Source organism: Engystomops pustulosus, chromosome 2, assembly GCF_040894005.1.
Source record: "Engystomops pustulosus chromosome 2, aEngPut4.maternal, whole genome shotgun sequence".
Taxonomy (NCBI): Eukaryota; Metazoa; Chordata; class Amphibia; order Anura; family Leptodactylidae; genus Engystomops; species Engystomops pustulosus.
The window spans coordinates 65960372-65987422 of NC_092412.1; the positions used below are offsets into that span (position 1 = coordinate 65960372).

Sequence of the window (27051 nt, forward strand, 5' to 3'; positions counted from 1 at the left end):
CCATGGGGTCTAGGTTTAATCAGTTTTTAAAATGTTTATTTGTTTAGGAGTGTTTCTCATCAGTCCACACTGACACTTAGTCTACCTGTATTTTAATAAAACAACATTAGAGCACTTTCACATGGCCGTCTGCGGGGATGTACATGCGACCTTTGTATAAATGACCCGGAAGTGGGGCAGATGGTAACCAAGCTGAGACACGCCCCTGTGGCGAGATCCCGGCCCCGGAAGTGGGGCAGACATGATTTAATGTGTACCTATTGGTTGAGATATAGATTGATAGGAGGAGTTCTGAGCCACATTTTGCTTAAAGAGAACCCGTCATGCAAAATAACCCCCTAAACTAAATATATTTTCATAAACTGCCATTAGAGAGCATTGCCTCTATCCCTTCATTGTCCCTCTACATGCCTGTAAACCTAAGCAATGAGGTCCTAAAGCTGTATGCAAATGACCTGTGAAATGTCCAATGAAGCATTAGCATATTCAAGCTGTCCACTCTATTCATGAGTGGGAGGCACAGCCACACCCCCAGTGCTTGACTGACAGCCTGTATAATGGTGTGAGGCTGTATAATGATGTGCTTCCTGGTGCTGGTGGCCACGCCCCCTGCAGCCTGTGTGTGTGTATAGGAGAGATACAGCAGCTCCAGGCAGCCATATGTATAGCAGAACATGTCAGATTCATGTGTAGCTGATGTCTATGTCCCTCACCTGTATATTGGAGGATGCAGCATGTCAGCAGGTACAGCACTCACACTAGCAATACTTTACTATACATTACACACAGACATGAGCAGGGGGAGGAGAGGGGAGGGGTAACAGGGGTGACATCACTGCCTCTGACCATGTGACCAGCCTCATTTACATAATAAAGAAATGATGATTTTATAATGATTAATGTATGAAATAACTAGATAAAGGCTGGGATGGGATCCTTGTAAGCTACTCCAACAGGTAGAGGTGACAGGACTAGTGACACAGACCTGATGACAGGTGTCCTTTAAATAGTGAGAGGAGTTGAATAAGCTATATTCCCCCTGAGGAAGCGACAACAACGCGAAACGCGCGTTGGGGAGATATTGACCACAGTCCAGGTTTTATATATCCTTCACTATGTAGTTTTATTGAGTGAAAATAAAATATAATCCAATCCCACAGATATTGGCAAACATACCATGTAAGCTGAACCCTCTTGTGACGGCATTCCCAGGTAACGCTCTGAAAGGACTGCCGCTGTATTATAGAAATAAAACAATAATATTAGGTCATTAAGTGATTGTTGCTTTAAGTGAGATAAAATTGGCTGTGTCCAGAGACTCTATAAAATTAAAATGGATCAGCTGTGCACATACCTGACTACATACTCGGTATGGTCATAAAGTAGGGGAAACTGGTGGAGGGAAGGCCCCAACAAACCAAACTATCACACATCATGAGGGTGTGATCACATGGACCTACCACGGCTCGATCACATTTGTGGAAATGCCTGTGATCTTTAACCAGCACCCGGTGTCTTGTATTTTTTAAATGTAAGATTACTGTAGTATGCAGAGTTAATCTATGTCTTAAAGCACTTTGTAATCACTAATAATAGGTTCCTACGTGAGCCACAAGATACTGGAGATTCTTTTTCCTCTTTCTATTTTGTCATTTTGTTTAAAAATTAATAAAAATTACAGTTGAATATAAATAAATAAATTAATGCAAGACACCGGGTGCTGGCTACCAATCACACACATTTGTATAGAAATGCATATGCAATCGGGCTGTGGAAAGCCCCATGCTCTTTGATTCCGTTTCTAATTACATTTCTGTTACATTTCATTCTATTACATTTCTATTACATTAATTACTTTTCTAAGTGTGACCACACCCTAATGATGTGTGATAGAAGAGATTGATTTTAAAATGCATTATATACAAGTGGTGCGTAAGCCCTTAATGACAGCCCTTTTGTGTTTCTGTATCCACATTACAATCCACTTCTGCATAGATCCATAACTTTTTGATTTCTGCATGTACAGACCTTAGTAAAATCCCCCCAATGATTTGTAGTTGAATTGTTCGTCAAATCAGACCTGAATAGAGATTGTTCTGCTTTGTCCATGGACTCTCAGGCTCAGAATCTCTAAATACTGGATGCATATGCTGTCTGTACATAAGACACATACTAATGCAATAGATACTTACAGTGTAAGTGAAAACTTGTGATAGGAGCAACTGCTACGCCACAAGCAAATAGCTCTTCAGGTAGTGAAAGCAACTTCAGGGTCAAAAACCCACCATAAGCCTGAAAAGCAAAGATTCATTAATTAAGTTTGCCTTTTGTGTGAACAATATGAAAATAATCTGTTGACTTTCCTACTTTGTAAGACTTTTATTTTACATAAACTAACATGGGTGCCAAGCAGGACCACAAACCATAGAAGAGGATGGCTCTGGCCACATTTGGGACACCTAACCAAGTGGTGAGGGCACATAGGAGATGGGGGCAAATTAAAGGCGTAACGGTTCTTTCAATGATACAAAAATGGGTATTTCTCTACACATTATTCTAGATTGCAGATCCCATGACCCTCCATTCTCTAATGTTTTCTTACCCACATCCTATAACATAATAAGCAAGGCCCAATATAGTGATCAGCAGTAAAAAGCACTCTCGGCACCATCCAGATACATCAGAAGCAACGTGATGTCATGGGAAAGCAGGAACCTAGAGTTACTTCCAATCACATAGAAAGCAGTGCTCAGCCAGAAAATCAGTCCATATTGTTCCAAGCAAGAAATAGCAAAGGAGCACTCACCAATATAATGTGCAGATACTTTTATTCAAATGATACTTGTACAGGAACCATGCAGGGCCCATGTATCAAAAGCTCTGTCCAAAACCCTCTTGGTCCACTCCTCCCTAGTTCTATAATATAACTGGCGAAGTATTGAGGCATTCGGTATCAAACAAAGCAATCTTATATAAAGTGCAAGAGGTCAATTCTATGCTGAGAAGCATAACCATGAAGATAGTATTCCGCCCGCCAGACCCCCTTTCATTTCCATTAATAGCATAGCTTATTCTCTCTCCCCTGGGGGGAAAGCGGAGGATCCTAGCAGAGAAACATGTCTGGAAACCTGAAAGGATACATGAAAAGTCACTCTTTCGCAAATTCAGTCGATTTACTACCCAGAATGAGACACTGTGAAAAATGGGTGCAGTCTAACATTTTGCACAGTTTCATGCCATTTCCCCCACTGTTTTAGGAAACAGCTCCAGAATTTTTTAATAGGTAATACAATGATTGATTGAGGAAACCAGTACTCTGTGGCACTACATACTTTTTTCCCTTAAAATGAATAAATGTCCAAACTGACAGCTGGAACCCCAATTGATCCAAAAATGGGGGCCCACAAGTGCTCATGTGTGCAGCTATACATGTGTAACTTGTAACTGGAAAATCCTCTGAAACAGCTTTCCTGGACATTCCATGGAAGTGAATGGGATTCTGGCCAAGAATGACAGTGGACCCCAGTGGATGGTCACACACTTAATTCTCAATCCTGTTGATGAGGAATAAGTGTCATTAGCAGCACAATTGTGGCTTTAGGCTTCCACCATAATAATAACTATTACAATGGAAGCACTCTTAAATGGCAAAGCCTCTTTCATATACATGACTACATATTTATAAACTGGTCAATAAAGGGTCGAAGTTTTCCCAACTTGGGAGTTTATGGCTTGTTTAGGGCTAAAGCCCCATCACTATTTTAACATGTTAGGGAGTGTAGACACATGTAGCTCTGAATAAACTCTACATTGCAGCAGTAATCATTAAATCCACAGTAGTTAAAGTACAATTAAACACTACTTTCCTTCACACAAAAAAAGTTCTTCCTCCCCTCATTATCTGTAAATCATAATACCAATAAATGACATCATGTATTCCTGATCTTTACACAAAACTATTATTTCCCTAATTCAAAAGCTGAAAAGAACTGCATTGTTCATCTTCCTGCTTCTACCCTGTGAATAATGTTATTGAGTGTTCTAGCCAAGACCAGCAGAGAACAAAGACATGTTTTATAACTTGAGGGGGGGAAGTAATCAATGGATATTGATTCGAAGAACAACTCAGCCATAACACAATGAAATTATTATTTGACAGCTAGACACACAGGCAGCAAGTGTACCTGGGGTGGTATTTTGTGATCTATTGACAAAGTTCATTGCTTCAATTGATATTGGATGATTGTGCCCCATGGGACGGATGTCTTTATGTCTAGGCTGTGTACCTCACACATCATCACAGGAGTCAGGGATTATATCAATGTCATTGTAACACGGCTTCAGTCTTCAACTTTTGTAAGAGGCACAAACTAGAACCTTCACTTATGAGAATTGTTCCCAGTAGACAGATAGTATAACTACACTACAAAGGTTCCATTTGTCTATTCATCGACGTATATCACCACCATGTTAAAACTTACATGATGGGTTAGGATATTGTCACACGTTTCAGTAAGGAGGTTATAGTCTTATTCTCTGACCAGACCCTGGCTCTTAATTTGGGTCTTGGGTACTCAACAACCAGCACACACCCTGCACCTCACTCTTGCCTGCTGTGTTAACCTTTGGCAGGGAATATGTTCTTAATGCTTCCAACCTTCCTGCCTACTGAGCGACAGATCCAACAACATATGAAGATTACCATATTTTTCAGACTATAAGGCGCACAAAAAATCCTTAGATTTTCTCAGAAATCAAAGGTGCGCCTTATAGTATAGTGCGCCTTATATATGAACCTAGGCATTTCAGCAGGCATATAGTGATGGTGCGCCTTATACTCCGGTGCGCCTTATAGTCCGAAAAATACTGTAATCCTTATGTGTCCCTATATCTTGCATATCCTCCCTACTGCCACTAAAACCTGCCAAGCTCTCAAAGAGCCCTTATCCCCACAAAGCCTGCAAATAGAAGTATGACTTCAACAAAGTGAACAACTCAGCACAAAATAAATATTAAAGCCCTCAATGGAGGTGATGGAGCTAGCCGCAACCCGGGGCTGGAGTCTAAGTGGCCCCTGGTCTTCGCCAGAGCCCACCGCAAAGCGGGATGATCTTTCTGTGGCGGGATGCCACCAGGTCGTTCCGCGGGTGCAACTAGGCCCGGGGTGGCAGCCAAGGTAGTACGGCAGAAAATGCAGGCAACAGTCCAAACCTGAGATGACAGCAGGAAACACAGAGGAACACTGGTAACACTGGCACGGACTGAAGATTGTGCTAGACAGGAATCCTGGAAGGCACAGGGAACGCTGGAGGGCTTCCACTTAACAGGAAACGATACTGAAGATCCGGCAGGGAGAGAACGGAGGTGCCGGATTATAAAGGCGAGCCCGATTAACGAGCTCCAATCAGGTGGACACTGGCCCTTTAAATCTTGAAGAGCTGGTGCATGCGCGCCCTATAAGCGGGAGTGCACGGCCTAGTCGGGAAGCAGGAGCACAGCCAGGAGCGTAGAGCGGTGAGTCCGGGGAGCGGGGCAGCGGCAGCAGGGACCGCGGCACCGATGGGGAAACAGGTGTGCCCGCGATCAGTGGCATGGATCACGGGGACACCCATGACAATGGTCCTTTTTCGGGCAGTGCCCAGTGTGACCTACAAAATATTGCCCTCTCTGTAACACCAAAATTTATGAATGATACAATACAAAAACAATAAAAGCTTCAGAACATTGCCAGTTGTCTTTTATTCCCCATAAATAACTAATTGACATGAGTTTGATATTTCATCTTCACACAAGATACACAAAGCTGACATTAGTTCCAGTAAATTAAACTAATGGTCTGTAGCCAATTAGAGTCAATATGATGGAATGAGCATTCCCTAATCGCTCTGCGGCAGTGAGTGCATTGTACATCCTGACATGTATGTTTTCTCCAGTGGTGGAAGGTATTGGGAGCTTCACAATTCATTTTGACTGTAATTGTAGTAAAGTCAAGGAAGTATAGCATGGAATATATGCATGACATCTGTAGCACAGGCAGAGAGTCTACACACAACACAACAGTTTTTAATTGGTAGATTCTTTTTTTTATCACCTAGACCCCAGGGTGGGGCACTATGAGATGTCACTGTGCTGAAGTGATATTAGCAAGGTTTTCCTTGCTGTGTGGGACCACTTAAGGAACTTCATTGCATCAATAAGGGTAGGGACAAGGTGGAAATCCCAAAAGATTGGGGGCACCAAGGGGAATAATTGTAGGAGAGGAGAATGACTCCAGTGAGAGGAGACATCACCGGTAAGTCACTGCATACCTATCTTTTCATCAAACTATTCATAAATCAGTGGTACAGTATTTAGATGGAGGTGGAGGAGTAACATTATTTCTAGTCAAAAAGTAACTTACAAATCAAATAAAAAACTGGCACAGCAATAGATGGAACTGTGCAATATTAATAGAATTAATTACATTTATTAAAATAATATGTTTAAAATAAATAATACAGAAATAGAATATCTTTCATATATAATTTTTTATATAATTACATGTACCAATCTGTGATACATTGTTTAAAGGAAACCTACCACTTGTAGGTATCGCGGTACCGCGGTATCGCGGTTTAAAACACTTTTTAAACGTTATAGCCGGCGCAGGCAGGTACGCGCTCGGCGCTTACCGTGCACGCGGCTCTCATTCACTTCCTATGTAGCCGCGTGCACGGTAAACGCCGAGCGCGTACCTGCCTGCGCCGGCTATAACGTTTAAAAAGTGTTTTAAACCGCGATACCGCGGTTTAAAACACTAACTAAAATAAGCTCCGGCACCAGCTCACCCTGAGCTGGTGCTCGGTATTGCCATCGGAAACCTGCCACTACAAGTGGTAGGTTTCTTTTAATGTGAGGTAGTTTATATGATGCATTATATTGTAAGTAAAGTATATTGGCAAGAGGTTTTTATATTCCTTGCAAGGGCCATGCAAGATATTTTATATATTCTGTATTATTTATTTTAAACATTTTATGATAAATAAAATAATATGTATAAATGTATTTTATTCTATAAATATTGCACAGTTCCATCTATTGCAGTGCCAGTTTTTGATTTGTACCGTCTCTTTTAGTTGGTGATACCCCAATACCAACCCAATACAAGTGGTAGTGGTAATGCATCTCCAAGTTTTATTAATTCAAAAATTAACTTCCATTTAGTTTTTTCCTCTCTCTATCTCTGTTGTCTCAGACCCACGGGTTAGAGACTAACAGCAACACCAGATTCACTTTACACACTTGATCAAGAAAATAATCACGGAACTGGAAAGGTGGGAAAATCTGCCACTCAACCTGATGGGATGAGTGCACCTAATAAAAATGACGAGCTTCTCCAAATTATTGTACCCGTTGCAAACACTCCCTCTGCTGCTTAAAGTGTAAACGTAAAACTTTTGATAAGTTGTAGGGCAGGTAATTTTAAGCCCTTTTGCAATTGGATTAGTTATCCATTTCTTGCTCCTTCCTCTTGTATTCTGCAGCCTTCCCCCTGTTGTTAGTGACTTCTTAGATTGCTGTTGCTATGCACATTCTGTATTCACTGAGTAGCTGAGAGGAAGAATAAGACACCCCCCTGCCCTTTCTCCTCTCCCTGCTCACAGCTGATTACCTCATAGCTCAGTGCCCAGCACTCAGTAATATGCTGCCAAAAGCCCTAAATTATCTTTCTCCCTCAGCTATCCCTACACTTGTATGTAAACAAACAATCCCCCCTCCCCCATCACCTCACACTCCACAGCAGGAGGTGGAGACTCTCTAAGTGTTCAAGCTGTACCCTCATGTGGTGTCCTGAAGTTTTACTTAGGTAGGCAGATAGATAGATAGATAAATAGATAGATAGATAGGATATACATAGATAGATATTACTAGATAATAGGTAGATAGAAAGATAGTAGATAAATACAAAGATATGGGATACATACACTCACCGGCCACTTTATTAGGTACACCTGTCCAACTGCTCGTTAACACTTAATTTCTAATCAGCCAATCACATGGCGGCAATCACTGGTGACATGGTTGTTGGTGCCAGAAGGGCTGGTCTGAGTATTTCAGAAACTGCTGATTTACTGGGATTTCCACGCACAACCATCTCTAGGGTTTACAGAGAATGGTCCGAAAAAGAAAAAAACATCCAGTGTGCGGCAGTTCTGTGGGCAGAAATGCCTTGTTGATGCCAGAGGTCAGAGGAGAATGGGCAGATTGGTTCGAGCTGATAGAAAGGCAACAGTGACTCAAATAGCCACCCGTTACAACCAAGGTAGGCAGAAGAGCATCTCTGAACGCACAGTACGTCGAACTTTGAGGCAGATGGGCTAAGGCAGCAGAAGACCACACCAGGTGCCACTCCTTTCAGCTAAGAACAGGAAACTGAGGCTACAATTTGCACAAGCTCATCAAAATTGGACAGTAGAAGATTGGAAAAACGTTGCCTGGTCTGATGAGTCTCGATTTCTGCTGCGACATTCGGATGATAGGGTAAGAATTTGGCGTCAACAACATGAAAGCATGGATCCATCCTGCCTTGTATCAACGGTTCAGGCTGGTGGTGGTGGTGTCATGGTGTGGGGAATATTTTCTTGGCACTCCTTGGGCCCCTTGGTACCAATTGAGCATCGTTGCAACGCCACAGCCTACCTGAGTATTGTTGCTGACCATGTCCATCCCTTTATGACCACAATGTACCCAACATCTGATGGCTACTTTCAGCAGGTTAATGCGCCATGTCATAAAGCTGGAATCATCTCAGACTGGTTTCTTGAACATGACAATGAGTTCACTGTACTCAAATGGCCTCCACAGTCACCAGATCTCAATCCAATAGAGCATCTTTGGGATGTGGGGGAACGGGAGATTCGCATCATGGATGTGCAGCCGACAAATCTTCGGCAACTGTGTGATGCCATCATGTCAATATGGACCAAAATCTCTGAGGAGCTTCCAGCACCTTGTTGAATCTATGCCACGAAGAATTGAGGCAGTTCTGAAGGCAAAAGGGGGTCCAACCCGTTACTAGCATGGTGTACCTAATAAAGTGGCCGGTGAGTGTAGATAGATATGATATTAATATATATGAGATAGATATATATGATATAGATATGAAATAAATAGGATATACATAGATGGATAGAAAGATATTAGATGGTTGCTATGGGCCAAAATAGGTACTAAATGAGGACCCCGAGGCAAAATACTTTGAGGAATGATTCCCAGGGACCCCTGGAGCAGAATTATGTATTTTCGGGTTTTCCCATTTAGTCTCTAAACATCAGCCCTTATGGCGACATCCAGAATTCTCGGCAGGTAATGCCAGCAAATTGTCTTAAAAAACATGGAGAAGGTAGGGGATAGGTAAACTGGGACAGCTGTTACATGACACGGAACCATGTGTCCACTACAGACATTAGAGGAAATCACACAAAAGTATAACTTGCTGCCCAGACATAAATTTCCATATATGCAGATTAAATCTTTTGTAAATAAACGCCTCAGCAATCTTGCTGGGAAAAAGACAAAAAACACATTTGATTGTACACTGTACCAAATTTTACGCCGCACAGGGGAAAACACACAACCTCACATGTCATTCTCATATTGGGAAAAATCTCAGAATTTAGGACACTTCTGACTGACATTTCACAGATGGAATCTGGTAAAAAGATAGATATTGAGTGAGCGATGGAAGCAAAAGGGCTTCAAACTAATACGTTCAGCGATCTATGCATTCAATTTCCCCCCTAACCCTATGCGACCAGATAGGATAAAGAGCTGACCAAAATGCTCATTGTAAGGAGCAGATTTGTTCCATTCTATTTGGACATGTCCGAGAGTACAGTAATAATGGAAGTGCATGCAAACATTTCTGCAAGACACATATGGGAATCAGGTACCACTCTATGTACCACCAATGTCTATGCTATTCCATTCACCCATATCAGGGGAGCAAAAAGAAGATGGATAGAAGTTACTTATATTTATAAAGAAGCACAAATCATACAGGTGTTTTCAAATGGCAAAGTATCACCAATATTCAGCCCATCTGTGCATTAGTCAACAATCACGTTTTCTTCCATTTCATGAACAATCGGGCACGCGGGCTTGAGGCAACATGTGCGGCTACTCCATGGAGCAGAGTGCCGTCACATTTGTCATGTGATGTTTCGGGGAGTGACCCCTTCTTCAGACATGCTCAGTGAAATACACACCACCATTATATACATAAACAGCAAGAGCAAGACGAACAGGCCACATGATACTTCAGACCTATAACACATATTACTACTACTACTTACAACAAAAAGTGGTATCCTAAACCATTGGCTATAGAATATGCTTCCAACACTAACAGAGGTTAGCCAGCAAGTGGCTCATTACTTACATGTGGATAGGCAGGAAGCAAGAGGAGAAATAAAACAAAATAGTTCTTTAGGAAGTGGAGAATGTTTATAGAGAAACAGCTTACCAGGGGGGAAATTAGGGAATTGATGTCTCACTTCCAATATACAACATGGTACCTGACTGAGGACTTAAAAGACAGTCTGGGAACACTTAGGGTCACCTGACAGCAATCAATTTCAGCAATACATAGCTTAAATGACTTTAAAAAAAGACATATAGAGTATGACTGCGAAGGAGAACAAAACAAAAGAAAAAACAACAGGCATGCACTGGATTTATAGTTAAAGAGTTATTCCCAATTCAACAAATAAATGTTGTTACTTGTATAATGAAAAGTTATTACATTTTCCAATATACTTTCTGTTTCTGTATCAATTCCTCACAGTTCTCTAGATCACTGCTTGCTGTCATTCTAGCTGTGTGATATAACAAGCTGTGCACCTGTGTGACCATGCTTAGATTTCTGTCCACTGGAAGTAAACGATGAACCTTTCTATGGAAGGACAGCAAGCAGAGGTCTAGAAAACTGTGAGGAATGGAAGCAGAAGGTATATTGGAAAACTGTATAACTTTTCATCATATAAACAATAACATTAATTTACCAAAATGGGAATACCCCTTTAAGAGTTTTATTGTAAGTTTGTTGTTCAATGGACGTAATCTTCGGGCCTGACATGCCCATAAGCCACACTGCCCCCCCCCCCACTACATAGCCACACTGTCCACCCCTACATAGCCACACTGTCCCCCCCCCCCCTTCATAGCCACACTGCCCCCTTCCCTCTGGATGAGCAGAGTATAGAGGCAGAAAACTACACAAGCTGAAAGGTGATCATTTTTACTTTGTCTTAAACAATGGTACAATTCATCCGGGGTTCGAAAAGTTTTTTTCAATGCCCTTGAGCCCCAGCACTTGCCTGGGTAAACCGGGAACTAGCGCAGGGCCTGCTCTCCATGCTGCAGATTCACAGGCTGTTACAATAAGCAGAAACCCCTGCTCTCTATCCCTTCTGCCTGTGTAATCTAGAAGCAGCAGGAAGTGCAGACTCATTAGCATAATTAAAAAGTTGATTTTAGAAGGGAAGAATTACCGGTCACAGTATCTGGATCTATGAGTAAGTGGCCCTTGTTTATCATGCTGTATTTTGATGGTAGATTTCCTTTAAGTATATTCTACAGTGACACAAGATTACTTACTTTTCCATATACTCCAATGCGATTTGGGTCGACAAATGGCAGCTGCTTCAATTGCCTCGAAAGAAATGATTGTTTAATTAAGCCAAGAGTAAATTAAGCTTCATGCCCTAACTATAAATTCTCCTGTATTGATCAGGCATTCTAGGATCATTACTATGCAAACCCATCTCACTATAGGCTCTGCTCCCATATAAGCTATTGCCGTACATCTGTGATTTTATTTGTATTAGTGATACACAAACCTAGTCAGCTTCTAAAAGTACATGGGGGACATTTATCACTACTACTTTGCCAGTTTCCAGCATAGAAGCATTTAAATAATAGCAATTTTTTTGCGTGGAGGGGCGCTGACGCCTGTGGAGTAGGCAGGCATGGGTCGCTCCTGCCCCGCGCCTACATACTTTTTACATTTGTTCACAGATTTCTACACAAAATTATGCCAGGTCCAACCTGAGGCCTATGCATATGATAAATTCCCCCCTATGTTAAATGGCAACTAACTTAAACGGCATCCAACACCAGGATGAAGGACTTTATGGCAATGAGCCAGAGGGGTTCCAGGCTCCATAGGTGTTAAGGGAGCCTGGAGCCCTTCAGGCTCATTTGCATACAACCCTTCATCCTGGTGGTAGATACCCTTTAAAGAGGTTTCTCACCAATGCAACTGAGCAATGGTTGCACAGATACGCTGACATTCATTAAGAAGGGACTGCCAGGAATAGTACAGCGCTCCTCCTAATCCAAGTGTCACATGGAGTTGAACAGTTTAGATAAATTATACTACAATAATATTTGCAGATAATATGATATAATATCAAATAGACACTATATAAACAGACATACTGCACCACAGGTATATAATCTTTGGCATCTGTAGATCCAAGCTTCCGATCAATTTCATGCAGCAAATTCAGTCCTTGATTTTTGGATCCCCGGCCATCAAATTGGGCCACAATTATATGAAATGAGCTCACAAGCACCGACTCCCATCCAAACGTGAACTCCTCTGTGACCTGTTGTACCCCTGGAGCTTCAGGACTGTAATGGAGGCAAAATATGATCCTTGATTAACTTTTTCTGTGCAATGTATTTAAAAAAAGAACACAAATCTTTTTTTCCTAATAAAAATTTAACCTAAATTACATAATGAGGCATATTTTCTAAGAGCAGTGCAAACTGCGCTATATGCAGTTTGCTTGTGTAGTGTGCAGGGGGCACCAGATTAAGGATTTCTAGCGCCCGTTCTTCATGAATCTGGCACCCCCTTAACTACCCCAACGGAGTATAACACTTTTTTTGGTGTGCCTTTAACATGGGGCACACGTCCCATGTTGGACTTTGCATGTTAGATCAGGTGCACAGTCCGACTAAGCACCGAAACCGCCCCCTTCAGTGCAGAGATTTATGTCCCATGAAGAATAGTGCAGCCACGCCACAAAAGGGTCACATACAACACATATGTGGTGTGGACACTTCCTAAATACCTGTGAAAGCAGTTTTCACTAGAAAAAACATGCAAAGTCCAACAGAAAACTGGCGCAGGGAGCTTCACTCTGGGTCAATGTACATACAGCAATACCAAATTTAAAGGGTCTTTTTAAAAATGACCTTCCTTAGCATAATGAAATACTTTTGGAGGGAAAAAACCCATGTTTTTTCCAAGCGGCATAACGTTAGAATTTTGTTTTTGTCAATGCGGCTGTGTGAGGGCTTATTTTTTTTAAAAGCCCTGTAGATTTTATTTGTACACATTTAGGGTTCAGAAAATTTTTTGACAGCAATTAATATAATTTTTTGTGTTATGAACAGACACCTTAGGGCAGTGATGGCGAACCTTTTAGGGATCTAGTGCCCAAACTGCAACCCCAAAGCCCCCTTATTTTTCGCGAGGTGCCAACCAAAAATAAAGCAGTAACTTATTGCTCTCTGTTCTTCAACAACGTTCAATCATACTGGCCTCCTGAGGACACCAACATAGTAGAAAAAAAGATGGAAAATTTGCATCATTGTAGCTTGATTCTAGTGTCCCTCTGTACACAGAGAATCATGGGGCCAGAAGGAGGTCCTCCAAAGATAATTTGGCCTTGTCTACACATTCCCCTTTTCCTACAGTCCCATGTATGTATCACTTTAAAATATCACTGAAAGCAGCATCTTTTAAGTTGTATGGAACTGCAGGAAAATTCTTTGACTCCTGTCTGGTGTGCTTGAGCAATGGCCCTAGTGCCCACAGAAAGAGCTCGGAGTGCCGCTTCTGGCACCCGTGCCATAGGTTCGCCACCACTGCCTTAGGGGTTACCCCAGGGAGAAACCACTGCATTAGCCTTTCCCTCCATATTTCTTGCACACACCACCTGCTGGAGACCTGCCAGCCTGTAGGACAGCCCTCCGGTCCCCATACCAGGCACCGTGACCACAGCATGCCCAAGGCAGCAAACACCAGCCACTCAGGTATTCTGGGCCCCGGCTGCCTCCAGGCCCCAAGAAAAGGCTGGGTCCTAGTGGGGGATGTAGCATTATTAATATTTTTTTTAAGTTTTTTTGTCCCACTTACATGAAGTCATTTGATCTCTTATATAATGAACTACACTATTGCAGTGCATCAGATCTCCTATCATCTATTAGTCCAGGCTTCCAACGTGGTCAAATATATAATTGTCACAGGCAACCCTGGGTATTGATGCTGGATCTGGCATATGAAACACAGCCCAGCCTCAGCACCAGCAGGACCCCATGTCCTGTAAACTTCTTCTGATATAGCTCCGCTGGGGTATATGCACTTTTATCTGGCTTTTGACATTGTACTAACACACTGACACATAGAAATAGATGAGACAGACCAGAGATGCATGAGATAATTACACAGGAGGCTGACAGACAGCTGCAGACTTTTACACTGTTACACTGTGAGCTCTGCTACATCTCACAGATATGTGCCTGCCTCCTCTTTCCCCGGGATCACTTATCTCCTCGAAGTTTGCAACCTCTCTCTCTGCTCATGATCTCCTGGCAGGATGTGAGCTCCATGCAGGAAGTGTCTGTGTCTCTGTGTGCAGCAGCGTGAGCTCTGTGCAGGCTACAGCCACACAGCAAAGACAGAAGTTACTGGGTCGTGTCTAGGGGGAACTGTAATGGTGTACACCAGGACTGATAGAGACAGGTTGGAATTATATCTGCAGCAAAGACTTACCGGTAATGCCCGCCATCGGTTCTAGCACTGATCACCACTGATCACGGGTGTCATCCCGTCGATCACCGCCGGCAAAGATGGCTGCCATCTTGGTGACAGTCGTCGTTCCTATTGACATCATCGGCTGTCTCATTTTAACCCATTCATTACAATGTGCGATTTGCACATTTTAATGAATGAGGTGTAAACTCCCCATAAGCTGCCATACTGTAGCATACCAGTATATGGCAGGATCAATCAGAGAACCTAGGGTTTAAGTACCCTTGGGGGTCTGAAAAATAGTAAAAATAAAAAAGTAAATAAAAGTATAATAAAAAACCCTAAAAATTCTAATCAACCCCCATTCCCTAGAACTGATATAAATATAAATTTACAGTAAAAATCATAAACACATTAGGTGCCCATTAGATGGCCGATGAATCAAAATCTAATAATGGTTTTTCACAGTGTTTAACCCCGTAACAGAAAATAGCGCCTGAAGTTGAAAATGCCACTTTATTGCCGAGTCGTACAGTCAGAAAAATGGTGGCATTGAAACCGTCATCCAAAGTCAGAAAAAAATGACACTACCCACAGCTTTGTACATCAAAGTATAAAAAAGTTATTAGCGCCAGAAGATGGCAAAATCCCACCCAAATTTTTTGATTTTGGTTTTAACTTTTGTAAATGTATGAAAACATTATAAAACCTATACAAATTATTTATCCCCATGATTGCACCAACTCAAAGAATAAAGTAGACATGTCATTTGGGGCGCAAAGGGAAAGCCGTAAAATCCAAGCCCACATGAAAAAGGCACAAATACGTTTTTCACCATTTTCCCTGCATTTGAAATTTTTTTCCCGCTTCCCAGTACACGGCATGGAATATTAAATACCGTCACTTATGAAGTGCAATTTGTTTTTACGCAGAAAACAAGCCCTCACACAGCTCTTTACGTGTAAAAATAAAAAAGTTATAGATTTTTTAAGTTGGATAAAAATGTGACAAATGGAAATGAAAAAAGAAAAAAGGGCCAGGTGGTTAAGGTGGTAATGACCACCGTAAAACGGCAATATGGCAGTCAATGCCGAGACCTAGGACAGCAGAGCTCGGCTACTTCCTGGTGACATTTTTCATGTTAGTTTAATATGTGCATGCTGCAGCTCAGATAAACTGATACAAACAAATAAAACATAATAATGGGCCCCAAGGTCTAGCAAAAGACGGACCAATCCAATGGTGAGTTACTTGACAGTATGTCACTCACAAATACTGTAAATCCTAAAGGTGATATATCTTACATGGAGATGTAGAGGTCTGTAATAAATCGGGAGTGGACCCTCAGTATCATCACCGATTTTAGGCTAGTGGACCTATGGAGTCCAAAACTGTGTTCATATTACAAAATCTGTTCTAAATATCCTTCCTTAACTTTGTCTTGCTAATATTGGTTATTATAACAATTACTGCACTATAGCAACTATAATCCCATGTGCCCCAAGCATGGAGGCCTGTACCTAGTTCACTATTGGGCATGCGGGTATTGGAATTCTGCCTTTCAACATTAAAGAAAATAACGCAATGCAATAAAAGATGCAGTCATTGTACTGTCTATGGATAGCACTTCTTATTGTTCATGCTCAATAAACCTCAAGGTATGATAACACAGCCCTGGAGAAAGTGACTTTAAAATTATTGAGGTTTAGTTATCATTTCCAGGAATACTTACAGCCACAGAACCAGTGGATACTCTGACTCTTGGTATCCTGATGGCAGAGTCAGACGAATAGGAAGATCTGGAAAGTAGGGAAGGAACTATTTAAGAATGCAAAAGTAACCCATTGTAGTGAAGGAGATGTAATCAGTAGTGGATTATAAAATAGGCGTTTGGGCAGTAGTCCGGTACCCAAGCCTTCTAGGGGGCCCATGGCCACCCAAAACACAGGCCAAATTTTATTTAGACCCATGAAATCCTCATACATTGGTTCCTGCCCACAGATGTACAAAAGAGCCATTTCAGGACCTTTGAGGGTCCTCCAAGGGTCCTGAAACCGCATATTGAAAGGATGTAGAAGGGCCATATCCTACTTTCCCCAAGAACCTTTGGTCTAGTGCCATATGTAGGAAGTGAATTCAGGATTTTTTAATATTCATACAACCTAGGGTCCATGGCAGTCTTAATCCACCTTGGGGTGTAATATATAAAATATACAAAAATCTGCACCAAGAAATGTATTTAATGGTATTGTAGAATCTTTACATTAAATAGTATGTTATAGAGGAGTAATAAAATGTTCCAAATACATTTAGCCATTTGTCCTCATTAAACATAGCTACACAGCATTATGGTAGGCCTTATTAATATTACAGCACACATACATATGCTAAGAATAGAACAAAAGACAAGAGTAGGTCAGTAATAGTTTATAGTATGGGTGGGTGGTTAGGTTGACTTCCAAAATCCCATACGTCCTAAGGGGACAATGACAACCGACATCATCTACCGATTTGATATAACCCTGTAGAGTTTATACAGAGATGGGGATCCAGTCCTGCGCTCGTCATGTATGTGTGCCGAACAAACATGTATACAAACTCCCATCCAGGACCTTTGAAGGTCTTCCAATAGTCCTTAAACTGCATAAGTGAAGGCAAATTGAAGGGTCCCCATATCCCATTGCCCAAGAAGGTCCAGGGCCCACAATTGTCTGCCCATGGCTCCCTGGAGGGGAGAAAAAGGCATCTAGTACCCTGTGTCATGATATTCATTATATAATTGTTGTGCAAATTAACTCTAAATTCTAAGTTAGCTATCTTTTACGTATTATTTTAATGATGAGAAATATAGCATTGTACTTCACATATAGAGATGCTCAGTACAATCACAAAGCTTTATCATAAAAAACCCACATTACATTCCAAATGATTTTAAAAAATCCTTGTCATGACTGAAGATCACTGAAAGCACATCAGGAGGCCACACACAGATAAGTCCGATTGAATGATGCTTTATATGTCTGTTCAGCAGTCTATAGGTTTGGCTGCAGCTAATCATGGCAGAAAGCCTCGACAGTGTGGTGATACTGGTAGATTGGGGTATGAGACATCATGAGACAACTGATTTCATGTCATGAAATACTGTATACTTGATAGAACCTCCAACTTACCATAGTTATCAATATGGATAGATTTGTATAGTGTTTCTGGTAGGTCCTTATCAAACATCGAAGTTTTCAGTGGTTGGTTGTCCTCCAGCATTTGGAAATCTGTAACATTTGAAAAAAAAAAAAATGGATGAATGAATGTAATTTAGAAAGGTGTTGTCGGACTATTAGAAATGTAGCAGGTGGGTTGGGGAGGATTAAAAAAAAAAAAAAAATAACGCATTACTTACCTCCTTCATTGCTCCCGGTTTCCCTCAGTATGGTCCCTCAGAGACCCTGTTTGTTTACAGGGGCAGGGCACCTCTGCTCTGACAACTTTTGGGTGTGACTGTATAGGGACGGGTGGGCGTGCCAGGCTGCTCGGAAGTTGTCAGATCTGAGCTGGCGTGACATTGTGTATGATATAAGACTTATTTTGCCTCTCTAAATCTATTTAATGATTAAACCACATGTCCCTTTTTGATATTGTTTTACATAATGGGGCTTATTTACTAAGGGTCGCAGATTGCACTTTTGTCGGACTTTGCACCGTTTTCGGGGATCGCGTGGCTTCAACAGGTATTTAACAGGTGTCTGCGCTGGGATTGTGTCACATGCGATGGTTTTTTGGCACAGCTGCGCCGACTTTCACTCGACACAAATTGGCGGGCGTGCCGTCGGACGATCCGACTGATTCGGACTGAGTGCGGGATTTAACTTTCAAATTGTGTCGCAAAACTATTACATGCTCTGTCGGACCTAAGTGGGGAAGCGACACATGGGTCGGGCGCACAATCTTAGTGGATCGTGGCACCGTGCATGATCATCGGACAATGTATTTTCGGAGAATTCCAGTGGCCGGGTAAGTAAATGTGCCGCAATGTGCAGAATGGGAAAATATTAAACTCCAGGGACCCTTTCACACTTGCGTTTTTCATGCATGTTTTTGAAGTGCAGAACTTGCATAGCACTCTTACCCATTATATTCAGTGGGTTTTATTGGACTTGCATTTATTTTTACGTACGCAGATGCGTTTTTTTTAAATGCACATTAAAATCTCAGCATGCTCTCCTTTTGCAAGTCACGCACATGAAAAAAGCACCTAATGGCACGCAGACGGTGACATGATCTGCAACGCAAGTGTGAAAGGGGCCTAATAGATCTTGTCCAATCTGTTCATTCACAGGTGTAATAGAACTAGACTAAGGTGTGCAATATGGTAACTATAATGGATATTTACTTGTTAATGCAGAAAGCTTTTTAGCTTGCCTTTTCACAAACAGACTATGTCACTTACCTTTCGGGTCATGGGTTCGGTGCACGGAAACATGAGGAACTCCTGGACCTTCAAGACAAATAATGTTTTTATTAATGTTTTTATTCATATATAGGTATAATATGAAATGGGAATAAAATTAAAGTATACTGGAGACAGAAAATGCAACATAAAGCAACATAACCTTAAGGAAATCTACCACATAGATGCAGTGCTTCTAAACAAAGCTCACTTACCTGCCTGTGCTTATCTCCTTAAACAGGAGCAGTTCTTGTTTTTGCTCTAATAGATAATTATTTGAGAATACTGTCTTTTGTGCAAATAAGTCTCAGGGGTTTTGGCTATTTCACAGAAGCTGGCTCTGTTGTCTGCTAATTATTCACCCCTCCATTTGGATCTCTGGCTTGGGAGGGAAGAGGCAGGCAGACACTCAGAATTAAGGCGTACATAATTGTCAGATGACAGAGCTAGAAGTCTCTCCTGTGACAGAACAGGAGCCCCTGAGACTCATTTGCATAATTATAAAACATTTTTTTCTCAATAACTAAGCTTTTGGAAGCAAAAAGCAGAACAGATCATGTTTCAGGAGGTGCACGCCAGTAAGTAAGTGTTCTTGGTTTAGATGAACTGCATCCATGTGGTAGATTACCAGTTAAGAAGACATGGGCTTGTCTTCCATGCCATGTTTCATTCATTTTTAAGACAAAACTAGTAATAAATCCTAAAGTGAGGGAATGTATATAATGCAAAGAATCTGCAACTAAATCCAGACAAGAAGTACTCCACCTCTCCTCTCTCATCCAGTCTATCACCCAACTCGTGCTCTTCCATCTGCCAGTGATCTTAGATTAATCTCTACCTTAATTTGTACCTCCCATTCACGTCTTCAGTACTTCTCCCAAGCTGCACCAATTCCCTGGAATGCCCTCCCCTGGACTATCAGACTAATACCCAACCTCCAAAGCTTCAAACATGCTCTTAAAACCCATCTCTTTAGGCAAGCCTATCACAATCGCTAACTGCATGAAAGTCAACTCTCCCATTACTAATCCATCTTATGTCCTCCTCCCGTCTTTTATCCAGCATACACCAGACATATACCAGGCTCCAGGCTTCTCTGCAATCCCATGCACCTTGGACAAAGTACTGTATATAAGCTGGCGGCTGATGATTGCTCCAAGCAGCAGCTTTTTTATTTATTAATTTATTTTATTCTGTTCCTTTATAAAGAATGGCTGGAACATAATACAAGGTCTTATACATCCTGTGTCACCCCCTCATCCTCAAAGACTGTAAGTTCGTGTGTCATCCCCTCATCCTTATAGACTGTAAGCACTTCTGTCACCCCGTCATCCTCATAGACTGTAAGCTCTTGTGTCACTTTCTTCCTCCTCATAGACTGTAAGCTCTTATGTCACCCCTCAACCTCATAGACTGTAAGCTCTGGTGTCACCCCTTCATCCTCATAGACTGTAAGCTCTTGTGTCACCCCCTCATCCTCATAGACTGTAAGCTCTTGTGTCACCCCGTCATCCTCATATACTGTAAGCTCTTGTGTCACCCACTCATCCTCATAGACTGTAAGCTCTTGTGTCACCCCGTCATCCTCATATACTGTAAGCTCTTGTGTCACCCCCTCATCCTCATAGACTGTAAGCTCTTGTGAGCAGGGCCCTCACTCCAATTGTTGCATATGACTGTCTCTACTCTGTAATGTAGTATTTCATTTGTATATGTCCCCTATGATTTGTAAAGCGCTACAGAATATGATGGTGCTATGTAAATAAAGATTATTATTATATCCTACAGATGTTATAATCTTTATCTGTTATTTTTCAATCAGATACAATTGCATAATGTGCACACTATAGTTGTAGTTTCATGGTTACTTTCACAAGTCAGATTGTCCCTGCCTTCATCATTATCTTCAGGCAGGTATTTCCCAGTAGAAGATGCCTGAATGGCAACAACTAACTATACAAATTAAATCTTTGGTCAGGTTTTCTTATAATTCTCTAAAACCTAGAACTATTGCTCAAAACGCAAGACTTGCGAGAGACACCTTCCGTCATGTCAAAGAGTAAAGAGAAAAAGGCCTTAGATTTCTAAATCAGGACGTGGGCTATAAGAATATTAATTAGAGATGAGCGAGCACTAAAATGCTCGGGTGCTCGTTATTCGAGACAAACTTTTCCCGATGCTCGAGTGCTCGTCTCGAATAATGAACCCCATTGAAGTCAGGGAAGCTTGGCCAAACACCTGGAAACCTCATAAAATGATGGAAACACCACGGAAATGGACAGGAAACAGCAGGGGCAGCATGCATGGATGCCATTATGCCAAAATGATGGGCAACAGCATGGCGATGACAGAGTGACCAAATGAGGCTAGATAGCATCTAAAACATCCAATAATTGACCCTGACACTGTAGAAGACGGCATGCAGAGGCAGCGGCAGCAGCGGCAGGCTAGAGAGTGTCATGGTGACATACCCTAAATGGACTCAGGCTTCAAACCAATGAGTGGCAGAGAGGAACCAAAGGAGGTGAGCAAGAAGCGCTGAAATGATTTCCTATGTGAACAAAAGGTTGATGGTATATTTAGTCGATAACACAGCATGGTGACGACATAGTGACCAAGTTCCATAACGTATCTGGTGAAACACCCGAAAAATGAGCCTCACACAGCTCGTTTGATAAGGGGACGACATGTGTAGGCAGCCATGGAGACGGCTTCCATGATTAAGAGCGACAGTATGGGGCATCCATATTGCGCTGCTATGATTGAAACTTCAGGTCTCCAGCATGGCAGTGACAGATGCGCCGAGTTCCATTATGTATCTGATGAAACACCCGAAAATTCTGCCTGACACAGCTCGTTTGATAAGGGGATGATGTGCTGTATATCCAGCGCTCCAGCGTCTGGGGTATAGAGAGTTGAAAGTTGCGCATGGAGACATTGGTGGACGCTGTGGAGGATCGTGGAGGCGAAATGGACAGGAAACAGCAGGGGCAGTATGCATGGATGCCTCTGAGGCTGCCTAATCTTGGGATGGAGCTAGCGGTCCGCTGCCAGGCGAGCTTTCGCCTGTCCAAGCCCCTGTCTCTCGGCTCCTCCCCACCCAAAATGGGCCTGGGGGCCAGAAGCGTTTACTGAATATTTCATCTAGGAATAATGGAATAGCATAGCGGTTCTATTTTTAATAGTTTTTTCGGAAATGGTTCCATGATTAAGAGCGACAGTATGGGGCATCCATTTTGCGCTGCTATGATTGCAACTTCAGGTCTCCAGCATGGCGGCGACTGATGCGCCGAGTTCCATTATGTATCTGGTGAAACACCCGAAATTTCTGCCTGACACAGCTTGTTTGATAAGGGGACGATGTATGGAGGCAGTGAAGTAGTAGTAGATTAAAGGTGCTGCAGTTTAAACTATGTTAGTTGGATCTTGGGATGGAGCTGGCGGTCCGCTGCCAGACGAGCTTTCGCCTGTCCAAGCCCCTGTCTCTCGGCTCCTCCCCAAACAGCACTTCTAAGAACCTTTTGTATAAGATCAAGTGTAGTAGTGTTCTTATAAGTTTGGGTTATGGCGGGTGAGGGGAATGTAAACAGATGCGCAAGAAGCGCTGAAATAATATCGGTAAATGATAAAAGTTTGCCAGTATATTTTGTGGATAACACAGCAGGGGGGTGACAAAGTTAACAAGTTTGATGTGGAATCCATGAAAACAACCCAATATTCTGCCTGACACAGCTCGTTTGATAAGGGGACGGTGTATGGAGGCAGCTATATGGACGACTTTTGGAGGCAGCTATGGAGATGATGTGTGGAGGTAGCAATGGAGATGTGTGGAGGCAGCTATAAAGACGATGTGTGGAGGCTGCTATGGAGACAATTACATTTGGATAGTGCCTGTATGTGGCAGTCCAAAAAAGTTTTCAAACCAGAGGAGCAGGTAGGTGGTCCTCCAGAAAAATTAAATAGATTAAGTGCCTGTATGTGGCACTCCCAAAAATTGTTTAACCCCTTATCACCAACACTAGTTTTCAGCTCAATGACCAGACTCGATTTTTCAAATCTTACATGTCTCACGATAATTGGTTATAACTTCGCAACGCTTTAACATATCCCGGTGATTTTGAGAATGTTTTCTCGTGATACATTGTACTTCATGTTAGTTATAAAATTAAAGTGATACGTTTTGCGACTTGTTCTGAAAAAAAGTGAAAATTTGGCAAAAGTTTGTAAAAATTCTTCATTTTCCAAGTTTGAAATGTTCTGCTTTCCAGACAGGAAGTAAAACTACACAAAAATGATAAATTACATTTATGGAATGTCTGCTTTATGTTGGGATGATATTTTATGCATCCTCTCACTTTTCTAGTATGTTATGAGGTGCAGAACTTTAGGTGCGATTTTTCTAATTTTCATGAAAATTGCCAAAACTCACATTTTGAGGGAAAATTCAGTGACTTTGTAAGGCTGAAATAATAGTAAAACCCCATAAATTACCCCACTATAGAAACTTCACCCCTCAACGTATGTAAAACAACTTCTATTAAGTCCATTAACCCTTTAAGTGTTTCGCATGGGTTAAAACAATATGGACCTGCGATTTAGGAACTATGGAATTTTTTTGGAAAATTCATTTAGGCCAAACTGACAGTTTCAGAATAAATGAAATGATGAAACGCACTGCAATGTTTGATGCCCAATTCCTCCCGAGTGTACTGATACCCCATATGTGGTGGTAAACTTCTGTACGGGCGCACGGCCAAGTATAGAATGAATGGAGGCGCCATTCACAGCAGATTTGTATTGTCACATTGTACGACCTATACATTTTTATTTTTTTTGGTAATGCAAACATATGAGGGCTTATTTTTTATGGGATGAGATACAATGATAGATAATTCATTTAGGGGGTCTATAGCTTATTCATGAGATTTTATTAACTATTTCAAGGGGGACACAAACAAAATCATCAATTTTTATTTTGGATTTTTAGCATTTTTTTTACCCTCGCTCACCGTAATGTAAAAATAATATTTTATCTTTATTCTCTGGTTCACTACGATTGCGGTGATACCTCATTTATATAGTTTTTCTTATCTTTGCTCAATTTTCCTGAGCAAAACCAAAATTGGAGAATATCGCATTGTTTTTACTATTGACATATTTTTAGGGCCATAACTTCTGTATTTTTCTGTTGTCAGACCTGGATGAGGGCAATAAGAGTTGTTCTTTTCAGTCGTATCATATTAGGGAGCGTAGCTTTTTTTGATCACTTTTTAGAACATTTTTTGTGATGGTGTTTGATGAAAAATTGTATATTATGGGAAGTTTTTCGTATGTTTTTTTTTCATCGTTCACCGAGCGGGTTCAACATTGATTTAGATTTATTGTACAGATTAATACGGACGCGGTGATACCAAATATGTACATTTTCCGTGTGTTTTTGTGTTTTATATACTGTATTTGCATTATATGTGTAACCGGGGAGATTATGGGACTTTATTTTATTTATTTTATTATTATTATAAAATAATTTTTTTTTTTTACTTTCACATATTTTCCACCTTTTGGCTTGAACAAGCGATCATCCGATCACTTATTCAAGCCTCTACACTGCAATACACTTGTATTGCAGTGTATAGTGTAAGTAACTGAGCATGCTGCCCATGCTCAGTTACATACAGCCGGGTCCTGCCAGGAATGCAGAACCCGGCGAGAAGAGGAGCAGGAAGCCCCGGGTCACTCGCCGGACCCGGGGCAGCGGCAGGAGGGATCAGATCCCCCGGTAAGTACAGTTTTTCCGATCCCGGGTGTTAGTGCCGCGTCTGGGCTGTGATATCACAGCCCGACACCGGCACTATACTGACCCGATGTCCCGAAATCTTCTTCTGACGCGGCGCCGTAGAAAGGCGGCGCGTCAGAAGAAGTACCCTTAATAACCGACGTAGATTCCCGATAGGGCGGTCATTAAGGGGTTAAAACAGAGGACCGGGTAGGTGGCCCTCCAGAAAAATTAAATGCATAAAGTACTATAGCTAGAGACAGTTGGCCCTGGCAAAAAATAGCCAGTTTCCTCTGCTTTAGTGTACAAAGAGGAGGAGAGGGAGGACAATGAGGAGGAGGAGTGCATACATTATTCAGGTTGAGTTTCCTTCACCTGGTGGAGAATGGAAATCCTGAGAAATCCAGGCTTTATTCATCTTGATAAGCGTCAGCTTGTCAGCGCTGTCAGTCGACAGGCGTGTACGCTTATCGGTGATGATGCCACCAGCTGCACTGAAAACCCGCTCAGACAACACGCTAGCGGCAGGGCAGGCAAGAACCTCCAAGGCGTACAGAGCCAGTTCGTGCCACATGTCCAGCTTTGAAACCCAGTAGTTGTAGGGAGCTGTGTGATCATTTAGGACGATGGTATGGTCAGCTACGTACTCCCTCACCATCTTTCTGTAAAGATCAGCCCTACTCTGCCGAGACTGGGGACAAGTGACAGTGTCTTGCTGGGGTGACATAAAACTGGCAAAGTCCTTGTAAAGCGTACCCTTGCCAGTGCTGGACAAGCTGCCTGCTTGCCTACTCTCCCTCGCTACTTGTCCCGCAGAACTACGCCCTCTGCCGCTAGCACTTTCAGAAGGGAAATACTGTTTCAGCTTGCGCACCAGGGCCTGCTGGTATTCATGCATTCTCACACTCGTTTCCTCTCCAGGGATGAGAGTGGAAAGATTTTGCTTGTACTGTGGGTCCAGAAGAGTGAATACCCAGTAATCGGTGCCGGAATAAATTCTTTGAACGCGAGTGTCACAAGATAGGCAGCCTAGCATGAAATCTGCCATATGCGCCAGAGTCCCAACGCGCAAGAATTCACTCCCCTCACTGGCCTGACTGTCCATTTCCTCCTCCTCCAACTCCTCTTCTTTTGCCCATACACGCTGAACAGTGAAGGACTGAGCAATGCTCCCCTCTTCTGTCTCGCCAACATTCTCCTCCTCTTCCTCCTCATCCTCCTCCGATATGCGCACAAACAGACCTTGTGACGAGCGCAAAGCTTCTGACTTCATGCTGACCAAAGAGATTTTCAACAGGCCAAGCAGCGGGATGGTGAGGCTGATGATGGCGGCATTGCAGCTGACCATCTCTGTTGACTCCTCAAAGTTACTCAGCACCTGACAGATATCAGACATCCACATCCACTCCTCACTGTAGACTTGAGGAAGCTGACTGACCTGACTACCAGTTCTGGTTGAAGTTGACATCTGGCAGTCTACAATCGCTCTGCGCTGCTGGTAAACTCTGGATAGCATGGTTAATGTTGAATTCCACCTCATGGGCACGTCGCACAACAGTCGGTGAGCGGGCAGTTGGAGGCGGCGCTGCACTGCCCTGAGAGTGGCAGCATCTGTGCTGGACTTCCTGAAATGCGCACAGATGCGGCGCACCTTCGTAAGCAAATCAGACAGATTGGGGTATGTCTTGAGGAACCGCTGAACTATGAGATTTAACACATGGGCCAGGCATGGCACATGTGTCAGTCTGCCGAGTTGCAGAGTCGCCACCAGGTTACGGCCGTTGTCACACACAACCATACCTGGCTTCAGGTTCAGTGGTGCCAGCCACAGATAAGTCTGCGTCGTGATGCCCTGTAATAGCTCTTGGGCGGTGTGCCTTTTATCGCCTAGGCTCAGCAGTTTGAGCACCGCCTGCTGTCGCTTAGCGACGGCACTGCTGCTGTGCCTAGTGCTGCCGACTGATGGCGCCATGCCCACGGATGGTAATTTGGTGGAGGAGGGGTGGGAGGAGGAGGAGGTATAGT

The 27051-nt window shown here is 42.4% G+C and overlaps 1 protein-coding gene across 5 annotated transcripts in view; it reads right to left on the reverse strand.

Annotated features, from left to right (window-relative positions):
* LOC140117898 (inactive dipeptidyl peptidase 10-like) overlaps window positions 1–27051 on the reverse strand; it is a 100275-nt gene that overhangs the window by 27480 nt on the left and 45744 nt on the right. For all 5 annotated transcript variants that reach the window (XR_011853100.1, XR_011853101.1, XM_072135098.1 and 2 more), the window contains 7 exons: window positions 19251–19298; window positions 17977–18075; window positions 16539–16605; window positions 12481–12675; window positions 11638–11692; window positions 2193–2292; window positions 1177–1235 (listed from right to left, as the gene is read on the reverse strand). Coding sequence is in view for 3 of the 5 variants with exons in the window: in XM_072135098.1 (XP_071991199.1) it covers window positions 1177–1235; window positions 2193–2292; window positions 11638–11692; window positions 12481–12675; window positions 16539–16605; window positions 17977–18075; window positions 19251–19298 (623 nt within the window). In the remaining 2 variants the exon portion in view is untranslated. The remainder of the gene's footprint in view (window positions 1–1176; window positions 1236–2192; window positions 2293–11637; window positions 11693–12480; window positions 12676–16538; window positions 16606–17976; window positions 18076–19250; window positions 19299–27051) is intronic.